Source organism: Ammodytes marinus (genome assembly GCF_949987685.1).
Source record: "Ammodytes marinus genome assembly, chromosome: 12".
NCBI lineage: Eukaryota > Metazoa > Chordata > Actinopteri > Uranoscopiformes > Ammodytidae > Ammodytes > Ammodytes marinus.
Window position 1 is genome coordinate 2,929,587 of NC_137216.1, and position 26,321 is coordinate 2,955,907.

General features: G+C 40.8%; 1 protein-coding gene across 1 annotated transcript in view; it reads right to left on the bottom strand.

The window, feature by feature from the left end:
• lrp1bb (low density lipoprotein receptor-related protein 1Bb) overlaps window positions 1-26,321 on the bottom strand; it is a gene marked incomplete at both ends in the record, with an annotated part of 302,818 nt that overhangs the window by 26,015 nt on the left and 250,482 nt on the right. The window contains 18 exons of the mRNA XM_080038312.1: window positions 9-250; window positions 389-508; window positions 1,391-1,525; window positions 1,836-1,979; window positions 4,750-4,872; window positions 5,423-5,545; window positions 6,567-6,699; window positions 7,810-7,916; window positions 8,792-8,924; window positions 13,066-13,172; window positions 16,131-16,247; window positions 20,124-20,243; window positions 21,893-22,012; window positions 22,661-22,777; window positions 23,499-23,592; window positions 23,848-23,996; window positions 24,152-24,340; window positions 25,128-25,327. Of these exons, the coding sequence (XP_079894438.1) occupies window positions 9-250; window positions 389-508; window positions 1,391-1,525; window positions 1,836-1,979; window positions 4,750-4,872; window positions 5,423-5,545; window positions 6,567-6,699; window positions 7,810-7,916; window positions 8,792-8,924; window positions 13,066-13,172; window positions 16,131-16,247; window positions 20,124-20,243; window positions 21,893-22,012; window positions 22,661-22,777; window positions 23,499-23,592; window positions 23,848-23,996; window positions 24,152-24,340; window positions 25,128-25,327 (2,473 nt within the window). The remainder of the gene's footprint in view (window positions 1-8; window positions 251-388; window positions 509-1,390; window positions 1,526-1,835; window positions 1,980-4,749; window positions 4,873-5,422; window positions 5,546-6,566; window positions 6,700-7,809; window positions 7,917-8,791; window positions 8,925-13,065; window positions 13,173-16,130; window positions 16,248-20,123; window positions 20,244-21,892; window positions 22,013-22,660; window positions 22,778-23,498; window positions 23,593-23,847; window positions 23,997-24,151; window positions 24,341-25,127; window positions 25,328-26,321) is intronic.

Here is a 26,321-nt window from a genome sequence, read left to right on the forward strand (position 1 = left end):
ATACTTACAATGTTTCGAACATTAGTCTTAGTTTGACCTCTTTCTAGAGTGTCTTTGTAGAAGATCCCACCAGGGTTGAACTGGGTAGCCCAGATAAACTTCTGCTGGTGAAACAGAGCATCCATCCCAATAATTCGTGCATTGTCCTCAATGTGAGTGAGCAGTTTGAGTCCTTGGCTCTGGTTAAACGGATACACAAAACTTCGGATCTCCGTATCATTTGCTATGTAGAGAACTCGATCTTCGGGTCCTGAAAGGAAAGGAAGATCGCATTGATTTGCACTGTACACATTTTAAGGTTAAGGTTTCAAGGTAGTCATATCTTTATGACATTATCAGCTATGTAAGGTACACATAGGGTGTTTGAAATGAAACTTTAGGATCATACCTTTGGCTATGCAGTTGCCATTAATCTCCTTATAATTCCGGTCACACGTGCACTTAAAGGATCCTTTCGTATTTGTGCAATAATGAGGACATGTGTCAAACTGCAGACACTCATTTATCTCTGAAAAAAGAAAAAGAAAAACTAATTTACTCAGAGTTTTCTGAGGTCAGAAAAAAACATTTCTTCATCGTTTTCTACACTGATGAATTGGAAAAGATGGGTTATAAATGACAACAACATTTCAGCAAAGAACAGTCAGGCCAAGGCCGGAATGGGATAATGTCAGGACATGATGTGCATAAGCAATAAATACAGTGTGAGGCTTTGTTGAAGATGTCTCCATAACAAACTGTGCCCTCGCCCCATGGTAAAAGGAAATGACACGCAGGCAGTAAATGACACTAGCTATCAGACAAAAAGCCATTAACTGGGAACAAGAACTAGGTCAAAGATTGGACAAAATAATCAACATGATCATTTCTTAAGACGACAATGATTGCATGCAATATTATTCATCTGAAAGGGTTATGGTGATGGTTACGGTTGGAAGGCAAATCTCTTTTCATTTTACAGTATTTTTGAAACTTCTGGTAATTTCTCTGTTTCTTGTTTATTTCCTGACTTTATCCAACATTACCATTTTTTGATTGATCCTATCACGAAGCATCTTGTGTTCTGTTGTGGCTTATTCTTTAGCAGATATACTATCTTTGGTATTGGCATAATACTGTAGAGATTGAAATTGTGTGTGTTCTGTTAAGAGACTGTCAGTTTATGGATGTGAATCTAGAGAGGTTTTATACACTATCTATGGTTTTGACTTGACGTCACACAAGTGCAATAGCCACATAGCCACAACAACTTCATTAATGTCTTATCTTAACCTGGCTGATCTAAGTAAAAGAAAGTGTTAACCCACCAATCCACTGAAACATTTTGTAGTGAGTAATCTAGCGATGGCTGTAGTGTTAGCTGTTATGATGGGAAGAGATTACACTTTACCTTCACATTGGCCTGTCTTTTGGTCCCTCTTGAAGCCGGCTTTGCACTGACATATAGCATTAGCATTCGTCTGGTTACAAATCGCATCCTCTCCACATGGATTTGTTTTCTTTCCGCAAACATCTCCGCTGGAGACTTACAAATAAAGACAAGACTTTGATTACACTTCAGTTCTTTGCATCTTAGACACCTGCTGTGTTCTCTCTTTTGATGTGCAAAAAGCCGGGAGGGCATCGGCGTCTTTCAAACAGTACACGACATTACTCAAACATGGTAATACATATATTAGCATAAATCACCAAACATCACTCATCAGAATGAGCAGATTGCCCGAGCCTCCTGATAGCATCATGGTGACATTAGGTACTTTTCATCTCTTACCGACCGGCTGCTTTGATGTGTTGAATGGGTGAGGTTCAGTCAGCCGCATAGCGTGGTTACTTACAGGCCTTGCATTCTTGTTCGTCCGAGCCGCCGTCCCCACAGTCGCTGTAGAGGTCACACTGCAGCTGCATGGGCACGCAGCGCCGGTTAGCACAGGTGAACTCTGTCTTCCCACAAGGCCGAGGTCTTCCCGCCACCACCTCTGCTTCAGTACACACACACGCACACACGCACGCACGCAAACACACACACACACACACACACAAACACACACACACACACACACACACACACACACGCACACGGTGCCAGTTGAAAAGACAAGAACTCATAACTCATAGTACCAACTATTCAAGTCCAAATGAGCTGTTTTCAGTTTCAAAAAGTATTATAGTAGAAGGGGGAAAGGTTTTAAATGTGTAGGACAGAGGTGGTTGATACTTATTTACCTAACTTGATTATTTCATTTGTACTTGACAGCATTGTGAAAAGAAATGTGATGTTGTAATGTTCCAGGTTGCCGTGGTAACAGATAATACCTTTTCTTTCTGAACGTTAAATCTCTAATAACCGAGAGTCAGTGTGTAGCTTTCTTTAAAAGGTGTAGTCGCAGATTGTTGAGAATGTCTTGTTGTCAAAATTACGTTTAGTCAAAATCAGTCAATATCTCCTCACAATTCTTTCCTGTTCATACTGTGTGTGCTGAGTTTACAGAGCCTAGGCTTTGTACATTCACTGATGTTGACAACAAGCGTTCTCCAGAATCGCTGACTCCACCTTTAAATGGAGGGAAGGGATGTAAATGATTTTTGGATGCAGCTGATAATCATCTGGACTACAAAAATATCATTTTTGTTTCTGGTTATCAAAAAGCTTGAACTGACCGCACAGATTTCACCCTTCTTTTTTTCACAAAAGGAGAGTTTGACATCCAGCCCAAGCACAACACAGAGAAGGAAATGGAAGAAAATAAAACTGTGTGATATTGGAGAGTGGAGGGAGAGGGAAAGGTGGGATTAAGTTAAAATTGAAGGGGTGGATGGAGAGGAGAAATGGGTGAGAGGTAATGGAGTGAGGTCAAAGATGGATGAGTGTATCAATGGAATTAGAGAGGAAGACGAATGGAGAACAGAGGGATAGAAAAAGTGAAAGAGGAGTGATATGTCTCTTCCTGTTCTCTCTGCTCTGTGTGATCCTTCACAGCAGGCTGCTATTGATGCAAAGTAAAACGCCAGAGGGGCCGGCAGAGTTTACACCTTTGGGAATATTAGCCCCTTTCTTCAGCACAACACTCCAAGACAAATGTTCTGCAAAGTAGCCTTTAAATGTCTTGTTTACACACAGTAGCAGATACTCTAGCCCTTAGTTGTAGGGTTGCTGGACGGGTCCCGGGATTTCGGGATTCCCGTGAAATGAGTCAGTCCGGGAGTACCGGAAATTGGCCGCGGGACCCGTCCTCCCGTTTTTTTTTTTTTTTTCGTTTTTTTTTAGGGGGGATATTTTTTTTAATAAGCTAAAATGAATAAAACAAAGGCTACACAATATTTTGTGTGAAATGTATTTTTTAGACAGGCAGGCATACGAAATACCAGCGCCTCTACAATACTGAAAGTGCTGTGTCCGAGGAAGAGTCTGATGATACCCAAGAATATGCGTATCAGCCAGAGCCAAGCGAGCAGACGATGACCCAGAGCCTTACTGCACATCTGCAGCAGGCAGTCATTAGCCTCGTTAGAGATGTCGCCGTCTTGCTCAGACCTGCGCAATTATGACGCTCGGCTTGCTGAGCGCACAGCATTTTTGTTGTGCGCTCAGCAAGACGGGCTTCATAGTTGCGCAGGTCTGAGCAAGACGGCTCCAAGTCGAACGAGGCTAATGACTGCATGCAATGTCCCGAGCCAGACCAGAGGTATGGGAATGACCTCCACAAAATAATTTCAAAAGAGTTTGCGCTCTTCGAGGCAACCAAAGAGCGACCCAAACGCCTGCAGCAGCTCTACTCTGCACTTTCCACCATACAGCCGACGTCCGTGGAAGAAAGAGCGTTCTCGGTGTCAGTTCGTGACAAAGCTCAGAAACAGGCTGAGCAGTGTTTCTTGAAGTCACACTTCATGAAAGTAAAAGAAAGGAAAGCTGGAAAGTAATCTTGCTTAGCGTGTCAGTTTGAATAGGCTGTTAGTTCTGTCATGTCTTATTTCACACGTTAAGAGCAATCGGTAGTGCATTTTTTGTTATTTGCCTATCCTTTGGAAAATATTCAATTTAAACTGATTTTGTTCATAGAAATAAAAATAGATTGTTTGAAATACATTTGTTCGCCAAACACTGTTTTTTGGCCATGTTTTGATATTGAACCTCTGTGAAACATTTTTCGTATTTTCTTCATAAAAACACCGTTTTCAATAGGCCTATTTAACTTCTGGAAAATATTTTGCCTAATTTGAATGGCTTTTCTTCATGTTATTTAAGTAGAAATAAAACGTGATGTAATATAGCCTTGTTCTGCTGCATTTATTTATCTATTGGCATTGATTTAGTCCCATTAAAGTAGTATTAAAGGGCAATAATGGTTTCAACGGGAAATCCCGGGAAATCCCGTGAGGAGCTCTGAAATCCCGGGATTTGAAAAGGGGCCATTTCGGGAAATTTCAGCAACCCTACTTAGTTGAGTTTGAAAATCTCAGATAATAATAAAAAATAAAGGTATTTTTTTTCAACACACACAAGCGGCACTGGTTTAGAAGGAAGTTTTAGAGGTTGAGATGTCTTCATAGAAACCAACAGTGGTCATGGTTGACAGACAGTGAATGGATCTTTCAAGCTTTTCTTTAACAATTCAAAGATATTTGCACCTTTGTGGAATCATGGGAACATGGTTATCAAATAATAGAAGTAGACTTCTGCACTCTGTTACATTGCTTTTTTCACAAATTCTTTAAAAACCTATAATCTGTATTTATGAAACCTGCGCTCACCACACTCTTCTTCATCGGAGTTGTCACCGCAGTCGTCCACTTTGTTGCACACTTGGTCCGCCCGCAGACACACCTGCTCGTTTCTGCACCGGAACGGCCTTGTAGGAGGGCAGGGGAGTTTTGCTGCAGATCACAAATGATGGATATGTCTTTAAAAAATAATCAGGTTGAAAATTGTGTACAAAGAGACAATGAAATGTTCCCACTTTGGAAAGACAAAAATCTATCTATTAAAGGTAGTGCATTATGGAACACCCTTTAAGAGCCAAGTAAAGGTATGGCTAAGAACTAACCAAAGGTGCAACCACCTCTAAATGTATGCTGTACCTTATTAGTTGTGTATTAACTGTGTATTTGTCTAACCTACTAATCCTACTAATGAATTATCCTGTTTTACTTTTCTTTCTTTCTGTTTCTCCGTATTTGTATAGAACATTTTTCTATTCTATCTATCTTTGTCATTTGTATTGTAACATCAACCTCCCTAAGGTGGAAATTAGCCTCCGGGCTACAATCTGGAATTTTTACGTGTAATGCTGTACATGTTCATTAATGTGCATTGTCCTGAAACAAATAAATAGGCTAAATAAAAAATAAAAATAGTAACTTATGAATAAATGATGCCTGAGTTGTCTTCAAAGGAGAGGCTGGTGAGTGATAGAGTTCAACCCACCACACATGTCGCTGTCTTCGTCAGAGTTGTCTCCACAGTCGTCCTTGCCGTCACACACCCACGTGTGGAGTTTGCATAACGTGTTGTTGCAAATGAATTCATCAGCCCGGCAGAAGAAAGCGCCTGCAATTACACCCCCAATACCTTTTAGCACTTAAAACTAGGCAGAAAAAACTGGGCACTCAAGGTTGTGAAGGATAGAACTTGGAAATTGCCTAAGACAAAACTATAATTACGGATAATTTTACTAAATTATGATGACGCTGACATGAAGCGTTTTCCCTGAATTGATTTTTCTTTCATCTGATGTCTAAATTCTCACTCTCATTGTTTGTCTCTACCTCTTCTTTGTGCTCTCAACTTTCCTGTCATATATAATTAGATGTTGTTCTGTCCCCTTTTATTCTAAATACTGAAATGGTTCATGCCTTATCTGCTGAATGATAATATTAGCTTTGTTTTGAGTTTGCCCACAAAGCATGAGCGTTCGCCTTAAGCAATCGCCTTATGAACGTTTGCCTTTACGAATCACCCCGGGTTAGCCATTGTTAGCAATACCAGTAGATAACAACAGTCTATGTCGTATACTGTTCATACCAATATCCTAACAACATACAGTATATGCAGATAGAAATGAGCAGTGCCATGTGTGCAGGTGATTTGATGCGACACACATAGTACAGAAGAGCTTAAACGTTTTATTAAGCAAGTGTTCACTGCTGCTGTTCATGTGCTGAGCAGCCATGTTGAATGTTGAATTCAGGGTTGCTGTGGTTTCTTTCAGTTTCCAGGCAGGAGAAATGTCCTATTAAAAGGTAGCTTCCTCCACGCCTCAGGTGTCAGTGCCCGGCTATGTCTCTTTAGTGATAGCTAGTGTATGTGTGAGTGTGTGAGTTTGTATGTCTCTGTGCATGTCTATGGGGGTGTGAGGGTTGGGTTCTTCTTTTAATTATCTTCTCTTGATTTTATTTGCTGTTTTAAATTTTTGTGTTGTTTTCAATCTCTGTAAGGCACTTTGAGGTAATCATGAGTATGACAAGTGCGATATAAATGAAAATTGATTGATTGATTGATTGATTGATTGATATTGTGAACTCAAAAGCAGTGAGCTCCCAGTCCAGCCTGAAGGCAGCATGATTCTTACCCTGGCTGCATGTGTCCTCGTCACTGTGGTCCATGCAGTCCAACACGCCATCGCAGCGCCAGCGCCGGGGGATACAGTGTGCCCGGTTCAGACACAGGAACTCATCCTCCCTGCACTCCTTCACACAGCCCACCTGTGGGGCAAAGACACACATCAGCCAACATGTCCCCTCTAGTCATGTTGTCAGCTGCAATCAGAGCAAATCAAAACACTAAATAATTCATGTCCAACCTCGGCCAATCAATATTTGGACAGTACACATAGTATGCAGCGCCTGGCCACTGAACTATTGCACGGCACTATGAAGCTGCACTGCTTAAAGCCCCTCCCTGTAAACTATGTCTTTAGGGGAGACAGTTGCATCTGAAAAGAGTTAGGCATATATTCATCATTCAACATTAAAGAGACATTTAACATTTAAGTTTGACAAACTTTACAGAAATGTGGTTTAGAGGAGGCGGGCAATGCTCTGGTTCTTATGACAAAATAAGTATTTTAAACCTATCACGGTAGTCCCCTGACCGAATATTCTATAATCACAATGACTGTTGCAACTGTTGAGACCGTTTGATACGGCCACGCCCACACAGTCCTGTCAAACGGTCTAGACAGAAGAAATGCTGTGTTTTTGTTAACGAAATCTATTTCTCTATGATTGTATAACATATTAATGCTCATTCTATTCACCTATTCACCTCACATTGAACTCTGTGGCACAAACACTGTGGTAAACATGTTTTTCTTAAAACTGCCTTGTCACATCAATATGTGAAACACACAGCACATTCTGTCCAAGGACTTATTGCACTTATCAGTGCAATTGTATCATCTCCCTTGCAAGACCTGGACACACAAACAAGTGTGTATACGCCTATTTTTTGGACCATATAAACCTCTGCTATTTCTGTTCAATCTTTGTATTCAATCATGTAAGCTACACTTGTGATACATGTTGTTTGACCCTTGCATTTGCTGTTTGCAAGTAAACTTCACCTGCTTTTCAGAAAGCCTGACTCAGTTTCAATTATTCAAATACTTGGTTTTAATAATTCTAATAACAGTTTTCTTTTAAGTTTAGTTTTATAATATTCATGAACACTTATTTTCAATCAGATTTTTTGTAAAAGTGAACTGAGTCTCCCAACATTAATATCATATATTGATTTTTAGTATTTTAGAGCAGGTTTCCAGATTAAAATAAAAAAGAAAAGCTTTTTTTTTTATCTTGGGAAGCTGCACTGACCTCATCCGAGCCATCCAGACAGTTGTCATGTCCGTCGCACCGCAGGCTGGCTGACACACACCCTCCGCTGGCACACACGTACTCGTTCACCGAACATGAGGGGACAACTAGAGAAAGGGCAGAGTGCAACAGTCAACAGCCTCCTCTAAGCTAGAAATCACTCAGGCGAGACCTTTTCACTTTCCCCTCTATGAACAAGTGGAGAAAAACACGTTAAAGGTAATGCAGACGGAGAGAGAGAGAGAACTCATTGGAACTCATCACTCCTAAATACAGGTGATGATGTCCTGCAGGTCAAAGAGCTCACACTGGCTTTTACCTGCGGCCCAATAAACTGCTTCACAGTGGATAGCCAGTAATAACTGAACTCAACAGCGCAAATCAGCAGGCCTTCCCTACTCCTCCACACAACAGTCTTTAGATAATAACTCTTTTGTTCTAGGTCTGCGATTAGCATGGAAATACAGAGATAATAGAGGACATTTCTAAAGAATTGTTGTCGTATTGTCGTACTATTTTGCAGCACGCTTTTTCTTTTGTATACTTAGGGAAACGATTTCAATAGACTGATCATTTATTCAACCAATTCCCACTTATCTATGTAGATTACACTGTATTTACCAGGTCATATGGATTTATTTTCGGTTTAATACAAATAACCTATACTGTATAATAGGCCATTTTAATGTGTTAAGAGTATGGCTTTCACACTATTATTCTTTCACTATTATCTCACACTAAGCTTACTGAGCCTTTTACTGATTCACACTCAGAGCCTCTTTCAGCTATGCCTTTCACAAGAACACCTTTTTCCTTCACCCAGAAAAATAAGGACTATTGAATTGTAAGAACTCAGGGGAAAGAAAATCACAAATAAACATTTCACAGATCACAAGGTCAAAAAAAACACAGACAATAAGTGTAATTGAAATAGTTTCTCCTGCGGTTCTTTGTTATAACCTAGAGGATATTAGTTTTGCACCTGTTCCCTGGCAGTTTTTCTCGTCTTCGCCCATCTTGCAGTCTTCCTGGCCGTCACACAGCCACTTCATGGAGATGCACAGGTTGTTGTCACACCGAAACTGGTCATCTGCACAGCGGGCCTCGCAGCCTTTCTGTAAACAAATACAGTCAAGAACATAATGTCAATATATAATAGAAAATCACTGTCTTCATATTATACACAGCATGTTTACTGTTGGTAGGAAAACACTTTTAAATCTTTGAAATATCTTGGCTGGACTCTGGAACCTCCTGACCACTAAGGAATGCAAACTGTAAACCGTTTATCCTCATTTAAAGTTGGTGAAATGGCTTGAGAACCTGAGCCAATAGCTTCTCAGATAACTTTTTATTTATTATACACTTTCATATCCACCCACCCTCATGATGTTTGATTTGAGAAATGCTCTGACATTATATTTCCTAACTCACAAATTGACAACATCTATATACATATAGATAATTGTATTGTCTAGTCTCAAGACTAGACAATACAGAGTTTACGTGATCTTGCAAAAAATAAGAATTGTCAAAACAAAAAAACACATTTATATTTTATATCTGAATATTTAAAATTGCACGTATCTCCGAAAAGCTGAGAGAGAATGCTATGAGTTGCAACTGTTTTTGATTGTAGAATAATTATTGCAATAGTATATAATAACAGGGTTGACATTATTCCCCATAATGGCTACTATGAATAACTTCATTTAATAATCACTGTGTGTAAGAATGTTGACTAAAGGGTAGCTTGATTTCCTGATAGTATTCACCTGGTCTCACCCCCAAATCAGACAGCAGTGAGACACATAACAAATGCACTAACTAGCCTTTGTCCTTGAATTATGCATTGCACTACACCATTACCACTGATGGGGCATTCTTAGTATGCATCCTGCAACACTCTCTTTACACCGTGCAATGCTAGATAAACATGGACGTCGATTTGGCTAAACAAGTGGGGGGGACAAACAGGCATTCTGGAGTGCATTTTCAAAAGTGGGGGGGACAATGAGGAAACATCTTTTTTTCTCTTTAGTGCAGGTAATGAACGGTTCTGAAAGACGGCATACCCGCTCACTACTGAATACAATGTATAGCCTACAAAACACTGATGTCTGACACATTTGATGAAAAAAGCATTTTCAAAAAGCAGCGGACATATGAGCCACTAGCTGCTCCCCGTAGCCCAACCAAACATGACGTAAACAAAAGGAGCTTGGGAAGGTAGTTCCGACTGAGCACATCGAGCCGAAGCACGGCTGGACTGTCGCACAACAATATTACTCCGCCTCGGTCTCCATGGCAACCTAGCTAGTAGCATAGCCATGATCAGCTTCAATTACTTCTTGATAAACAACCAGTGACGTGCGGTGAGGTCAGTGAGTGGGTAGGCACTGAGTTCTGAAAGCCAGATTTCTCTAAACCTATATATTGTTAAATCAAAAACAATAAACCACTAGCAGGCACGCACGGCCAATTTCAAATAAGTTCCTCCCTTTCTTTCTCTCTCTCTCTCACTCACTCACTCACTCACTCACTCACACACACAGACGGGACGTATATGAAATGTCACGACGGTGACTTCAGGTTTGCCCGTAGCCTACTGTAGTTTGGTCTATATGATTAAACATCGCATCCATCGACTTAACGGACCCGTCCCTCACACCGAGGGCCGAAAAAACGTAAGGCAACAAGTCAAACCTTCGCCGATTCAAACTACCGGTACTACTTCTATTCAACTTAAAAATAAAAGACAGCATTCATCATTATGTAGGACTACAGCATAACTGATGGCAACTCCACTCCATAAACTTTATCTTAATAGATAAAGTACCAGTAGCATATGCCCCATGGACCTGTCCAGCATCAGAATGTAACCATTTATCCACATTGCAGAGCTTAGGTTTGTCCGTCAGTAACAATGAAAACACAACTGCTCAATTGAATATAAAATGCAGAATGGATTGCACTCGGTATCAATTCATCCAACTTTATTATTAAATAAACCCCAAAAAAGTTTCTGACTCACCAATCTCACTCCCTGGCTGTAGAAATAAGCAAGACGATAGTAATCCAGTGACAGTCTGACTGACAGCACAGCTAGCTAGCATCCTTCCGTTCATGTAGGCTACCTGTCCGTTTGAAATGCTCGAACATTGTTTGTCCCTGTTGCTGCTGTACACCGTCCAAGGCTGGCGCAGGCCTTTCTCTTGCTATTCATTCCGTTCCCTTTTAAATTATAATCCAATTTGTTAAAATTCCTCCAGTCTGAAATATCTGCGGGCACAGCAGCTGCAATGTTGACTTAAAAATCCGCGGGGGTAATGCGACGTGAATGAGCATACCCAACGTAATGACGTTGGCCTAAGCTGCGTAAATGTCTAGTAATATCTCGATTTTAATTGGTCCATGAATGATATGTAATGTAAAGGCTTATGTGGCAATGGCATACCATTTACGTAAAAAAGGCACAAAGAATTTGCGTACATGTTAAATAATACAGAATCAAGTGCGCATGCGCGAAAACTTTTTTCTTGCCGTGCTCAATGAATAGGCGCAAAGGCACTGATTCTTTGCCGTACACAATGAATGGGAAACAGCAAAGGCACAATATTTTTTTGGCATAACTTACTAACTGCCACGTTTCGAATCAAAACGTCTACACTTTTTTAAAGTAATCGCGGATTACATGTAAAGATCGAAATAATTAACAGTAACAGTAATAATACAAATATAATTTTATTTTATTTTATTTTTTTTTGCACACGGCGCCAGGGTAGGCACCGCACGTCACTGTAAACAACATCGTCAGTATCCATGTGCCGCGACACAAGCTGCTGTTAGTGTCCGCTACATTAACAGTCATTATGGGCATAGAGGATGGTAATCCCTACAGTTTACACTTCACAACGGGACACTTAAAACCACTCGCCGTTGTCTCTCTGCTGCTGATTGAAATGCATCAGTCTTCTCTGGTGTGCAAACTAGCGGAGACTTCGGAGCATGTTTTCTCTGGTGTGCAAACTAGTGTGTGTGTGTGTGTGTGTGTGTGTGTGTGTGTGTGTGTGTGTGTGTGTGTGTGTGTGTGTGTGTGAGAGAGAGAGAGAGAGAGAGAGAGAGAGAGAGAGAGAGAGAGAGAGAGAGAGAGAGAGAGAGAGAGAGAGAGAGAGAGAGAGAGAGAGAGAGAGAGAGAGAGAGAGAGAGAGCGCAACGCTGTGTTTTAATACGGCTGGACGCACTCCATGTCCGGCTTAAAAAGTGGGGGGGACAAAATGAGTCTTGACGAAAAGTGGGGGGTACATGTACCCCCCATCCCCCCCGTAATCGACGTCTATGTAGATAAAGGCATATTTAAGATCATTTCTCCACATATTACGAGAGTGTGAAATTACAATAGCAATTTGAAGCTTTATACATGAAGAGAGTCAAGCCTATTTGTGACCAAAACAAGCAGTCTTTGTTTAGCTGAAAGGCATATGGGGGCTGAGGATATTCAGAAGAATGCACTAATGAACTTGAAGGTTCAATAAATCATCACAGTGATATTTCCTGTCCAGCATTGTTTGGAGAATTTAGCGACACATTGAATTATGCCTAGAATTGGATTATTTTCTTTGTAAGTGGCAATACAGCCATCCAATGTCCTTTCCCCTATCCAATTGGGATAATTAATATGCACTTTGGCTGAAAGCTCTGATACTACACGCACATTTCCAGGATATATAACACCAGACTAATTACAGTATCCATGAATGTATACTGCCATTTAGGCTGTGTACACTGTATTTAAGTATTAAGATCAACTAAAGTATGATTCTTGTGTTGTCCTTCACAATAATAGCTTCTGTGTAAACTGCACTGTCATTTTCACATTAGCCAGTATTGACACCTTAATAGTTCAGTGAGCACATCATGGTTATATGGTTAACCCATTGATGCCTGGTGCTTTGCGACAAACAAGAGATACATGTTGCATTGCGCAGCATCAGGCATCAATGGATTAAGAAAAACAACTGCTTAGAATTCCCTTCACATTGACAGAAGGAACTCAGACAGAACAAGGCAAAAAGTCCGAAAGCAAAGTATTGGATTTGAAGTGTTTTCTTCTTTTGGAGCAATTTTGAAGTGTGCAGTATAATCTTGTTGATTTAGGCTCTTGCTGATATGAATGCCTCACTGGCAGCACTCTTGTGGGGTTTACCTGCCTCTTTGATTTCTAAGAAAATAGGTAAACAAATCTCAAACACTGGCCTCGTCTGAATTATCCAGGCAGTCGTAGTCTCCATCGCAGCGGAAGCGGGAGGAGATGCAGTCTCCGTTGGCGCACGCAAAGTCCTTGTGGTTACAGGTCACTGGCTCTAAGTTGGGGGGAAAAAACACATCATGTCAAACTGTTTCTTTCACCTGCATAACACACATCACACATAGAACCCCATGATGCAGTGGCCACTTGTCCTGTGTTCCAATCCCATGGTAAAGCCTTTTCATTTTTGCTAATTACAGTCATTTGGTATTAGAAAGTTGCAAAGCTTGCCTTTAGAAATCAAGTCAAGTCACTATGTACATTTGGGAATTTACCCAAGGCCTGGTTGAAAAAGAACAAATACTTATTGAACATTCTGTTGGTTGCAGGTAAAAAGGCTTGAACCAGGAAGTGGTTATCGCAGGAGAGCCCAAGGGCCAATCCGAATAGTCTTTTTTGCATAGGAAATTTATTTTCCTATCGAGATGAACTGGAAGTACTCGGCGGATAGGTGATCCGAATTCTCAAAATGCTTAGGAAAGGCATAGGAAAGGAGCCTCGATTCATCCTTTAACCCTCCTTTAGCATAGGTTACTCCGGACCAACCTATGCGAAAGGAAAGGAGATAGTGGTATCCCATAATCCTTTACGGCGGCAAGATTTAAAGCAACAGGCCACCGCCGGAGTTTACAGACTCTACACGAATACGAACGAGAGGTAAAACAGAAGAGAGGCTAAAACAAAATACCCCCTCTCCCTCCCCCATAAAGATAATAAAGAACTCATAAAAGACCAACATCATAATAGTTATTTTCGTAGCACATAATTTACACCATAAGAAAAGAAAATACCAACTTCACATTTAATGAAGTTACTGGGGGCAGTTCATTTCAACATCAACATAAGTGTAGCCTCTTTTTATTCCACATGTGAATTGGGATTCAAGTGGCCTTAAATATTCCCCTTGGCCAAGTCCGATCTAAGTGATTCTCACTCTGTTGGCGACAACCTGATTAAAATCAATATGAAAAGAACGCATGGATCAAACGAGCGCTTGTTGTAGTCCATTTTCGGAGAATAGTGTAGTTTCACGCTAGTGACTCATGTCAGCAATACTTGCCGTCGCGCAATGACGTCAGTTAGGAAAAGGAGTCGAATTCATTTGAAACAGTGCTTTCCTTTCCTACGTTCGATAGGAAGCACCTTTCATATCTCCTTAACCCCGATGACGTTTAGGGGTTAAGGTATAGGAAAGGAGGCTTATAGGATAGGAGATTGGACTATTCGGATTGGCCCCAACTCTAACTCAACTCTAAATTGGACATCACAATGGACATTTACAAGATGGAAAAGATCACAGCATTTGTCAATTATAAATCAGAGCAATTTACCTCATACTTTAAAAAGTGGATTCACTTTGTAACGCCCCAAAGGCTTGATTTTGTTTACACAGAACATTAGTCAATTAACAAACAAACAGACTGCTCCCTACTCCCTGTTCTGCTGTTCTTTCTACTTTCATTGTATTTCTTTAAAGTATTGTGTCGGTATGTGTGTACTTTTGAGAGACTTTTAATGTACTATTCATGTCATGGAGAACACACACAGAAGCTATGATGAATGATGCTGAAATGTTTGACACTTAAAACCAAAAAATTAAAAATTAAAATTAAATAAATAAAGTTGCAAATCTGATCAGATGTAAATAAATGCATCGCTGCACTCACAACTCTCCAAAGCTCAAACATCTTGTAAGTGCCATTTAAGTGCCAGTCCATCCCGGAGGACAATATTAGGGCTTTGCTAAACAGCTGAATCATATCCACTGTCTGTCTGGGCGCTCCCCTTGTTATCATGGACTGTTAGCTAACGCAGGGTGTGTGTTATGAGCTGTGCTGCGACAGAGAACTCCCAGCAGGCATTGCAGCAAAAATCTGATTTGCTATCCTTTCCACTCTCTCTCCCGGCCCACCTGCTTAACACTTCCACCATCCAACACCCGACTGGCTTTTATTTGCATCTGAAGTGACATTAATAGGAATGCGGGATAAGCATTTAATAAATCACGTACATGATGCATACTCAGCAAAAACACACACACGAGAGGACATGCACACACTCATATGATTGCAGGCAGACAACTGTGCTCTCAAATGCACACACGCACGCACACACACACACACACACACACACGCGCGCGCATGCACAGACACACACACACACACACACAGACACACACACACACACACACACACACACACACACACAAGGATCCGAATGCACACAAGATCTGTAATTTGACATGGTGGATTACTGGCGTTTCATGAGTAAATAACACTTTCTTAGTAAAGGTGATGATGTGGATTGGTGTTGATTGGTAAAGTACACAGGTGGTGATATCAGGAGTTCAGAAGTGTCAGAGAAACAGCACAGATATTAAATCCACTGTAAACCCAAATTCACAATCCTTCTAACTATTATTTGGGAGTGGTATTGTCAATTCAGTTTGATAAACTTTACAGAAATTCGGTTTAGATGAGGCGGGCTATGCTCTGGTTCTTATTACACAGTAAGTAGTTTGAACCAATCAAAACGGTTCTCTGCCCGAACATTCTATGAAAAAACAATAACTGTTGTAATGGATACATTTTGATACGGCCCAACCACACTGTCAAACTGTCTAGACAGCAAAAAAGGTGTTTATTTTTAACTGAGTTTTATAATACTTATTGAGATACACCCACCATTGATAATATATTTTAATTTTTACTATTTTAATATAGGTGTCCAGCGGCTTCAAGAGCAAAGGATTTAGACAGGCACATTCGATAGAAGGAAACATTCCCCCGGGCTTATACAGACACAAGCGTGTGTGCGATTGTGTGTGAAAGAGGTAATCATAGGGTGGTCTGGCGGATGGGAGGGGCATTCAGGTGTCTCTAGTGAAGTACGATTCTTCAAAATGCCTGAGTGTGTGTTGTGAACGTCAAACCAACAGTGGATATAAAGGAACAAAGTGAGCTGACAGACAGACAGACAGACAGACAGACAGACAGACAGACAGGGTACTCACTGCAGTGCTCCTCGTCTGAGTTGTCTCCACAGTCGTTCTGGCTGTCACACCTCCAGTGGTCAGGGACGCAGTTATTATTCTCACAGCGGAATTCATGAGGTCCGCACGTCTTTTCATCTTTTTTCATCAGGAGCAAACAAACACACCAAGATGAAAATGGCTTCAAAGCGCCATGCATACTAATAAGTGTGCTCGCTATCTTACTTCTTTCTATGTGTAATCACACTTTCCTCAGGGTTTCCCCGAGCAACTCTGACACCAAGTTCAAAAACACACGATGCACTCCAGAGGCTGACGCACGCCGAAAGATCAAATACCTGACTGCACTACCAATCTGCCTCCACACAATCTGTGACAGGGAGTTTGGCAAAATTGGAAGTTTTTCCTTCTTCTTCAAGAAAACATCCAAGAGAATTTCAGAACACAGATGTTGCTGAGGGATTGTATTTTGTGCTTTGTTATCTACCCAAACAGTCTTTCTGTTTCAGTATCATTTCAGTGCTAACAAGTATCCTGGCTATAGCTATGACAGGGGAAGATATTTAAAATGCCATCTCAGTCAGACTGGGACAGCAGCGTAGTTATTGATCTGGATATACTGCAGAACAGTCCATTTGTTATCTTTTTTCATTTTTCATATTGTTTTGTTTCAAAATGTATATTCAGCAACATTTATTTAATATTTTATTTTTTATAATGGGTAATGAGAACATCTCAGAAAATCTTTTGAGTGTAAAAAGTTAAGTGAAAATGGGGAAACAAACTCCAGAAATACATTGGTTTTAGATAGAACATGCAAAATAATGAGCTCTTACTGTCTTGCACACAAGTTGTACAAATTGTATTCATCTTTTATACACGCTCTGAAAGTAAATGTGGTCACAAGACATGGGCAAAACCAAGGTAATGCTTTTCTACTCAAAATGTCAAGGCTGATAATCTCCTCTGGTTCTAAGCTACAAAATGTCACTCACAAAATGAAATAAATGGCATTTGAAAGTTGTTTACTACAGTCTGTTTGAAGTGAATCTGCCAGGAAGTTTAGTGTGTGTGTGTGTGTGCGCGCCCCTGACTTGTTTGTACTCAAAGTGAAAATAACTCTCGGGGCGACCGTGGCTCAGGTGGTAGAGCGGGTCGGCCAATGAACGGAGGGTTGGCGGTTCGATTCCCACCCTACCACTTGTGTCATGGTTGTTGTGTCCTTGGGCAGGACACGTCACCCATCCTGCCTCGTGTGAATGGTATGACTGCTGTATGTTTGAGGTGGTGGTCGGGGGGGCCGTAGGCACAAATTGGCAGCCATGATTCTGTCAGTCTGCCCCAGGGCAGCTGTGGCTACTATTGTAGTTTACCACCACCGGTATGACTGTGTGTGAATGATTGATACCTGGAACCCTGTAAAGCGCTTTAAGTGCGAGAAAAGCACTAAATAAATCCAATCCATTATCATTATTAAGTCTGGACCTGGGCCTGGGTCTGCCTTAAACTAAATCGTACATTCCAGTGTAAAACATCACTGGGCCAGGACTTAGAATTATCCAAGTGATCCCACAAATCTGCATCTGCTTTAAAAAAACAGGCAGATGCTTTCTAATGTATTGACTCTAGCGAATACTTCTTCCTTGGAATGGGGTTTTCAAAGTCACAGTGAAAAGCTTTTCCCTGTTTTTGAAAAGTAATTTGGGCGCAGACATCATCAGGGATAATAGCCAAGGTAATGCTGTTATGGGTTAGAGAAGAGATGCGTCAAAAGGAGGAGGAGGAGGGGGAGGGCGTGTGGTAACATTCTGCCTGGATGTCTTTCCAACATGACAGCAGGAGGAGAGAACTAGGAGGGAGAGGCTGAGCCCAGCAGTGGAGGACATGCAGGCAGCCATTCATTAGGAAGCAGCTCAGTCACTCGCAGCATATAAAAGATGCAATATCTCCCTGCCAAGGCAGAGCTCATTACGGCGCTAACAGGCAAAAACTTCCCTTAAAATGTCTGAGGTAATTCAAAGCGAAAAAAAAAAACAGCTATGAAGCTATGAAGTGTTACATCTCTACTGTGTTGTGTTCTCTGGAGTGGTGTGATGGAACTTTAAAGGTGAGGGATTAGCAGACGACACTGACGAACGCTACACATAATGACGTTAGACAGGGCAAAAGTCAAACATCAGTCAGCAACACAAAGTCAGGGGGATAAACATTGGCTGTAATACTATTGCATCAGGGTCTCCTGAAGTGAATTGCCTTTAAAGCAGTTAAGCAGAAACCTCCACATGACATCATCCCTGAGAGTACAAGGGAATCTATGGAGAATCAGCTCCACACATCAAAGCACTATCGCTATTTCAAAAATACTTAAATTGCAATGTGGTGCAAGTAGCATTATACTGGTTACAGTGCCAAGAATGGTTCTTATTCTTTTTAAGTCACGCCGATGAAGCAACGACATCTGGCCCAAACACATACACTCTATTGGGGGTTAATACTGGGTGGAACTGTTTGTAACCCTAGCTGACACTTGGACATACTAATTATAAAATGCTAATATGATACATATCAGGCTAGTTCCCTTTACAAACTAAAACCCTGAATTCAGTAATAAAAGGGCACTTGAGTGTTTTACATTTATAATTTAAAGGATACAGCATACGGTGTACTATAAATATAGTATTAATAAAACGGAGCTGCGGTTTCAATTACATTATTGCACAGGCTCGGAGGCTAGGATAGTCATATTTTTGTGCATCTCCATTTACTGTCACCCAAGACTGCAACTGAACAACACTGTTTTATGATTTTCCTTTATCATTAGGGGCCTTGGATATGTGTTTCTCTTACCTTTCTATTTTGTTTGTGTACGTGCAGCATTTAACTTTTCTCTGCTCATTTCCAACTGGGCTCAGTTTGCACACGTCCTCTCTCTCTGTTTAGCTGTGAGATTTATGAACCTATATGACTCAACAAAGAGGGCCCATAAAGACTTCTCCGCTCTTAGAGTTAGCTCAGTGTTTTATAAGGTTGCCCGGCGAGTTGTAAAACATGCCGTCTCACTCTGTATAGAGAGGCATTTGTCCACAGCATGTTTTTTTGACAGCGGCTTCATCTTCAAGTCTACAACACTTCCACTTTAACAACTACAAAATTAGCATTTTTTGCACTTTACTCTGCATTTAGTATCCCCTCTAGCTTTAAAGTGGGGACAACACACTACCCTTCTCAACAGTAAATTACAAGCATGCTAAAAAGGGTCAATTCTCAAAACAGAAATTCTTATCAGTCCCCTAGTAGATGAGTGCTGAAAGTCTACGCAAAATGTTTAGAGACAAAAGGGGGAGAGATGGGCACAGTGCACGCACAACATGGCCACCAGACAAGCTCACAGCCTGTATCATCTCTCATGACCATATACTGTATATATGTGGTCTCTGATCAAACATCAGAGGGCATAGTGGTATCATTTAGTCTATTCAATTTGGAACAGGACAGTGAAATTGGTCCAAATGATTATGTGGTAGCACTTTTTACAGAGCTCTGCATTATAGTGGAGCTTTCTCTGTTGAATGATTCTGGATCTTTACAGAGGCATGTTGAGTAAATCTTATCCTGGTGGTATAGAGAGAAAAGAAAGATCCAACTGTTGTTTGCCTGCCCTTGTAATGAATGGATGTAACCTCAAACCTGTGCTGTTGAGAGGCAACTCAGTCTGGTTATATGTGTGTTTGTGTGTGAAGCAAAGTAATTACACACTGACAGCTGCCGAAAAAACATGCCAGGCAAATTGAGATCACGATGCTAAAACTCCCATTGATGCGAGGGACAGCTGTCCTTCATCACGGCTCTCTCTCTCTCTCTCTCTCCCTCTCCCTCGGCTGAGAGAACCAAGTAGACAGACTGAGTCAGAGCGAGCGGAGTGAAGTCGTGTGTTAAATTAAATCAGATTTCCTTCCGCCTTTAACTGGGAAATAAGTGGTGTGATTTATGGTTAAGTGGCTTTGCACAACTCACCGCAATTAGCCTCGTCTGACCCGTCGGCACAGTCGGGGTCTTCGTCACACACCCACAGCTTGGAGATGCAGTGCATGGAGGCCTTACACTGGAACTGGTCCGGGGAGCAGGTGCTTTCAGCTGGATGCAGAGACAAACGAGGAATGTCATTTATCCATATTATTTAAGATAAGATAAGATAAGATATTTTTATTCATCCCAGCAGGGAAATTAAGGTGTTCCAGCAGACAGCATACATAGATACACAACACAACACATATAGATACATATCCCACCCATACAAAAAACATGAGCCCACAATACATAGCCTAGATTTAAAAAGTGGTATGGATGGTCCATGTGCATAAGTAGCTGTAACTATACAATACATTTGGATTTTTTTTTTGAAATAACCTGAGTAATAATTAAAACTGCAGTGATGTTTTATAAGGCGGTTTAGCTTGTTAGAAAAGCATTGCATTGTTTCAGAGAGCGTTTTAAATTTCACTGGTGCCATGCTCATTACAAAAAGTGCATTCAAAAAAGCACATCCAATCATTGTGGTCTAACAAGAAAGGCTAAGAAAGGGTGAAGTAATTAGCACCACTTTAATTAAAGTCTTTTTTTTTTCTTTGTAAATCCTCTCCTCCTTATTTTCTTGCATTCCCCCACCCCACACACACACTCTCACCCTTCTTGCAATCACATGCAAGACAAATGCAGTGGTCTGAAAGTCTTAAATGGAGTGTGATATCCTGATGAGTTACATCACGGCAGAGGAAATCTGTTCTTATCCTCTGTGTGATTCCATATCTAATCCCTTAGCACAGGAACAGGCCACAGCAAGGGGCTGTCTGCGGAATGCCTAATGAGGACTCGCTAATGTAAAGGGTAATGTCATGTAGTCTCTCCAAGTAAAGAAATACATGCACCGTGTAGAAGAAAGACAGTTGTGGTCATGTGTCTTCATTTACTAGAATGACACTAGAATTAGAAAATAAATACAAATAAAAAACCTTAAAATGTGCACTATGTAACTTTGGCTGTGTCAGAGAAGTGAATTTTATTTTAAGGTATATTCTCATAATTGAATAAACTTTCCTCACAGAAAAACTATATTCCTGGACACTGTTTGAAGTTGGAAAATCTTCCTTAAAAGTTACTGTTTCACTGTTGTTGTTTACAGCAGCAGGGCCCACAGTTTGGTTTACAAACATATTCTAGACTTACATTTGGTTCCAGGTTCCTCAAAATCATTTTGCTTTGATTTATGATGATTGAATTATTAAATTCTAAGAATGACATGAAGAGTAAATCTGTTTTGTAAACTAACAGCAGGTTCTCCTAATGTAAACAAGACCCCCTCCCCCTGAAACTGTGAAGAGCACCTTTAAAATAGAGCTATCAACTTTGTGTGCTGCTATGTTGGGATAGACGGATCATGTGATCACAGACAATCAAGACTATCCCTGCGTTCCAAATCACATACTCTTTCTTTTTACTACACTACACTACATACTGAAGTACAGAAGAGTATTAGGGCCACAAGAGAGAAAAAAAATCAGATAAGGAAGATTTTTTTCATTATGTAAAGAAATGTCAAGAATAAAGACAAATACTCCAAAATGCTATGCCACAGTTAGAGGGGCATCTAGGTATTTTCTGCATGCTACAATTGACGTGCATGTTTTGGGACATACTAAATATTTTTCTGGCATACTTAATAGTATGGAAGTATGGGTATTGGAACACAGGGAATGATTCCGATAGTAAATAACTATGGGCCTTACGGCAGTCTGTCTCGTCCTCTGCATCGCCACAGTCGTCCTGTCCGTTGCAGCGCAGGTTGAGAGGGATGCACTTCTGTTTCCTGGTGCATTTGAACTGGCCTGACAGACACATGTAGGTCTCTGGAAGAGAACCCGGGCAAGAGCAGAGTGAGGTCGCATCAATAAGAAATGCATGAGTCGAAAAATAAAGACATGTAACATGGAATAGTGCCACCGGTACATTTACTGTTTAAAGCTTTGTAAACACACACTGTAGGCTAATGAAGGTTTATTCATTTGTTGTTTGCGGAAACACTTGAGAAAAACAAGATGGACACTGCAGGTCATTGCTATTCTATGTTTAACTAGTCAGTTGCTTAGAATAGCCGATGTCATATTTCCAATTAAAAAGAACATTTGACACTTGCAATGTTATGAACCTAAAGTGACAGAATACAATCACTTCTACTGTTTGACAAACAACCCAAAGCTTCCAATGAATCAGTTCATATTCATATGAAGTGGCACATTCTCACACATATTTGGCATTTGTACACGGTATATCATTCAATGTATTAATCAATTAGAATATACACTGGCATTGACAGGTCAACTAATTCATTCTTCAACAAATTACATTTTTTTGTGTTAATTTGTACGAGTAGCTACAGAAATAAATTGGAATAATATTAATAACAATTGTCTAATGGCTTTTTTGAGTAAGAGAGGTTTATTGGAAATGCAGAAACAGCATAGCAATCAGACAGAACAGTAGCCTACTACCCTTACCACAATTTGCTTCATCTGAGTTGTCACCACAGTCGTTCTCTCCATCACAGATGAAAGGAGGGAGAGCACAGAGGCCAGTACCACACTGAAAACGCCCAGGCTGACATTTGAATTCCGCTGTTGGAAGGATAATCAAAACTTTATCACCGGGTTATATACTGTGAGAGTTTAATCAAAGACTATGGAAACATTGAATAGAGTAAAAGAGCTACTGTAGGAACAGGTGCCCCGTAAAGCCTGCGGAAACCTAGTCCAAAATAGTTCAATATATGATACTAAAATTGGGTGTCTCAATAAAGCCTTTACAAAAATCTGATTGAAAATAAATGTTCATAAATACAAAAAAAAACTTATAACAGCCTTTTAACCGTTTGACAGGACTTTGTGGCCGTGATCGTATAAATCGGACTCCATGGCAAAAATCATGGTCTATAGAGCAATCACAAAGAACTGCAGTGATTGGTCCAACATTTTTTAATTTTTTAATAAGAACCAGAGCATAAACCGCCTCATCTAAACTGAATTAACGTAAAGTGTATCAAACTTCAATGACAATATCTTTCATTTGGATTCATGAATATGCCTAACTGTTTTCAGATGCTTTACTATCATGCAACCAACTGACATAGTAAGAAGGATGTTGTGCTTCTGGGTTTACTGGGGCTTTAAATGCTTAACATGCAAACACCTACAACAAGAAAAAAGTCAAAGTAAGTAAGCAGCAAAGACAGAAACATACACCCATTCTGTTCCAATTCAATTTGAATATCCCTCAATGCTCGCCAAAATAAGCAGTACTGTTCTGAAAGTCAACCTTGAAGTAAAACTTGGCACTTACGGCAGTCAACGGGTTCGTCTGAACCATCCCCACAGTCATCCACCGTGTCACACTTCCACCAGAAAGGGATACACTCATCTGTCCCACAGCGAAACTATGAGGAACACAGAGAAATATTTAATAAAAAAAGCCCAATCTGAAGTTAACGTAAATGCTCCGCTCCCTTAGCTCCAACATTCTTCAAAGCCAAAGTCAAAATCAATGCATAACCATTTTCCTAGAACCTAAAGAGCAAGTACGGAGAGGAAAGTACGTGTGAGAGTGGAACCATTTTGCCTTCAGGGGAGAAATGCTGATACGGATAAGCTACATGGTCAAACTTAACTTGGAAAGGGAAATGAAGCGATACCTGACTGGAGGTGCAGTTGGAGAGGCAGGTCTTATTGTCGGCAGCCAAGTAAAAATTAGTGGGACAGGCACATTTGTGTTCTCCTCCGGGGGATAGGAGACACAGGTGGCTGCAGCCTCCGTTTGCGATCTGACACTGGTGCTTGGGGACTGTACAAGGAGGACAGCAGTACATTAATGAGTTCAAACTGTGTTAGGGCAAAGTCACAAACCATTCCCTCTCTTAAGACTATAAAGCACAACCCAAACTACTGCTGGGCGTGGAGGGATATGATGAAAACATGAGTGCCAGATGGACGTGGTACCTTCAGGCTGGCGGAGGGAGTGGTAGACCTTGATGGATTTGATGGCCTGCCAGGAGTTGAGGAGCTCCATGCCTTGAGCGCCGGTCGTCTTGTGAGCACGCCGTAGCGATTTGGACTTCCCATCCGTCCAATAGACAAAGTCCTCAAACAAAGTCAGAGCCATTACCCCCTGGATGTGATCATAGGACACTGCAGAGGGGACACATACGGCCATGGGGGAGTTCAATTACATTCTTCTTTTAGCAATCAGAGTGCCATTCATTGTGTGACACTCTCTTGCGTACAAATCTCTGTGATAATTTACCACAACAAGGAGGTTGATAGTACCAATAAGTCACATCAGCAACAAATACATTTTTACAGGTTAACTGTGGATGTTTTTCTTTCTAATAATTATTATTTGAATACCTCTGTGCCAACATCTTTGATTTCCCAACATTTGAAGGGGAAACACTTATGTCAATATTGGTGAATATCTCCTCATGATCCGCAAAATGTACGAACTCATGTGTGCTTGTTGGGACTTGTTTATTTATCATGTTATGTTGCCCTCTATATTTTCAGACGTTATGCCATTTTAAAATCAAATACATACAAGACCGTCAAAGGCACTGCCTGGTTTCCTTCCAGTATGTATTTAGTTTTAATGACATAACATGTACAAATATAGAACGCAAGTTAACGTAAGGTGGTAAATAAACAAGCACACAGGAACGTTACTGATGATGTAAAGTTAATCTTTTGACCTGCTTCCCTTGACTACCATTGCTTGAGCTAAACTAACCTGGATGAGCAACCTTTGCCCGTTTATATATCAATAATGCACACACAATTACAGGAAAAAAAGTGTAACTATTCCTTTAAGCTAACCAGCTCCTGACTCCAGCCTTGTATGTAACAGTCATGGTATCAACCTTCTCATCTAATCTAACCCGTCAAAAACAATTCCTTTGACACAAACACCTTACATTCTCACCTTTGCGCCTCTGGGTGCCGTCCATGTTGGCGAGTAGGATGTGGTTGTCGTCGGCCCAGTACAGCCTCTTGGTGGTGTAATCTATAGTGAGGGCAGTGGGGCTGTAGATCTCTGTGTCGATGATGACCCTCTGCCCCCGGCCGTCCATGCCAATGCGTCCGATGTGAGCGGGCTCACAGCAGTCTACCCAGAACAAGTACCTGAGTCAGGAGTACAGCACAGTTCAAAGAGCTTTGTACTGCAGCAGGAGCAAACATGCTCCCAACAAAAAGGAGTCTCTTTAAGGTTATCATCTGAATAAAGCAACTCCTCCCCCTTTTTCCTCTTAAAGTCCCTGTAAACCCAAAATCCACAAAATACCTCTAATTATAATAGCATTTACCAATCCAAATGAAAGATATTGTCATTTAAGTTTGATAAACCTAACAGAAATGTGTGCTTTAGAAGAGGCGGGCAATGCTCCGGTTCTTATAACACAAGAAGTAGTTTGAACCAATCACGGCAGTTCTCCACGTTCTATAAAACAATGACTGTTGCCAAAGAGAACCAACTTTAATATATTGATTTTTATTATATATTTTATTAAAAAATGTTGTGAAACCAATCCCTGTTAAAGGTGAAGTAAGCGGTTTATTTATGTTAATATAAGTGTTAAATCGCTCTTTATTCATACAGTGATCACTTACATAATGTACGCGTTTCATAAAGCCGATCTCTCAGTCAGCTGCTTTGCATGTAATCGGCAAATAAACTTATTGGAGGATCCCGAAATTTTTATCCAATCAGAAGAGAGAACGAGGGGGCGCCCTTAGCTCAGTTGGTAGGGCGTCCCCCCCATGGGCCTCGGCCAGCAGCGGACCCGGGTTCGATTCCAGCCCGCGGTCGTACTCTGCATGTCACTCCCCTCTCTGCCCCATTTCAACTCTGTCTCTACACTATCAATAAAGCATAAAAATACCAAAAAAAATATATTTAAAAATATCTTTAAAAAAAAGAAAAGAAGAAAGAACGCTACACTCGTCTCACTCATATATAGTATATAAGCTCCATGGTCTCACTGCCGGTGCACGCCAGAGCCAACAAATGGGTGAATATGTATGCGCCTACAATGGCGGAGCAGGTACAAATCCTTCCCAATGTCTGTTTTGATGGTTTTTATCATGTTTTATCACACTTATGGATCTGAGATGATGC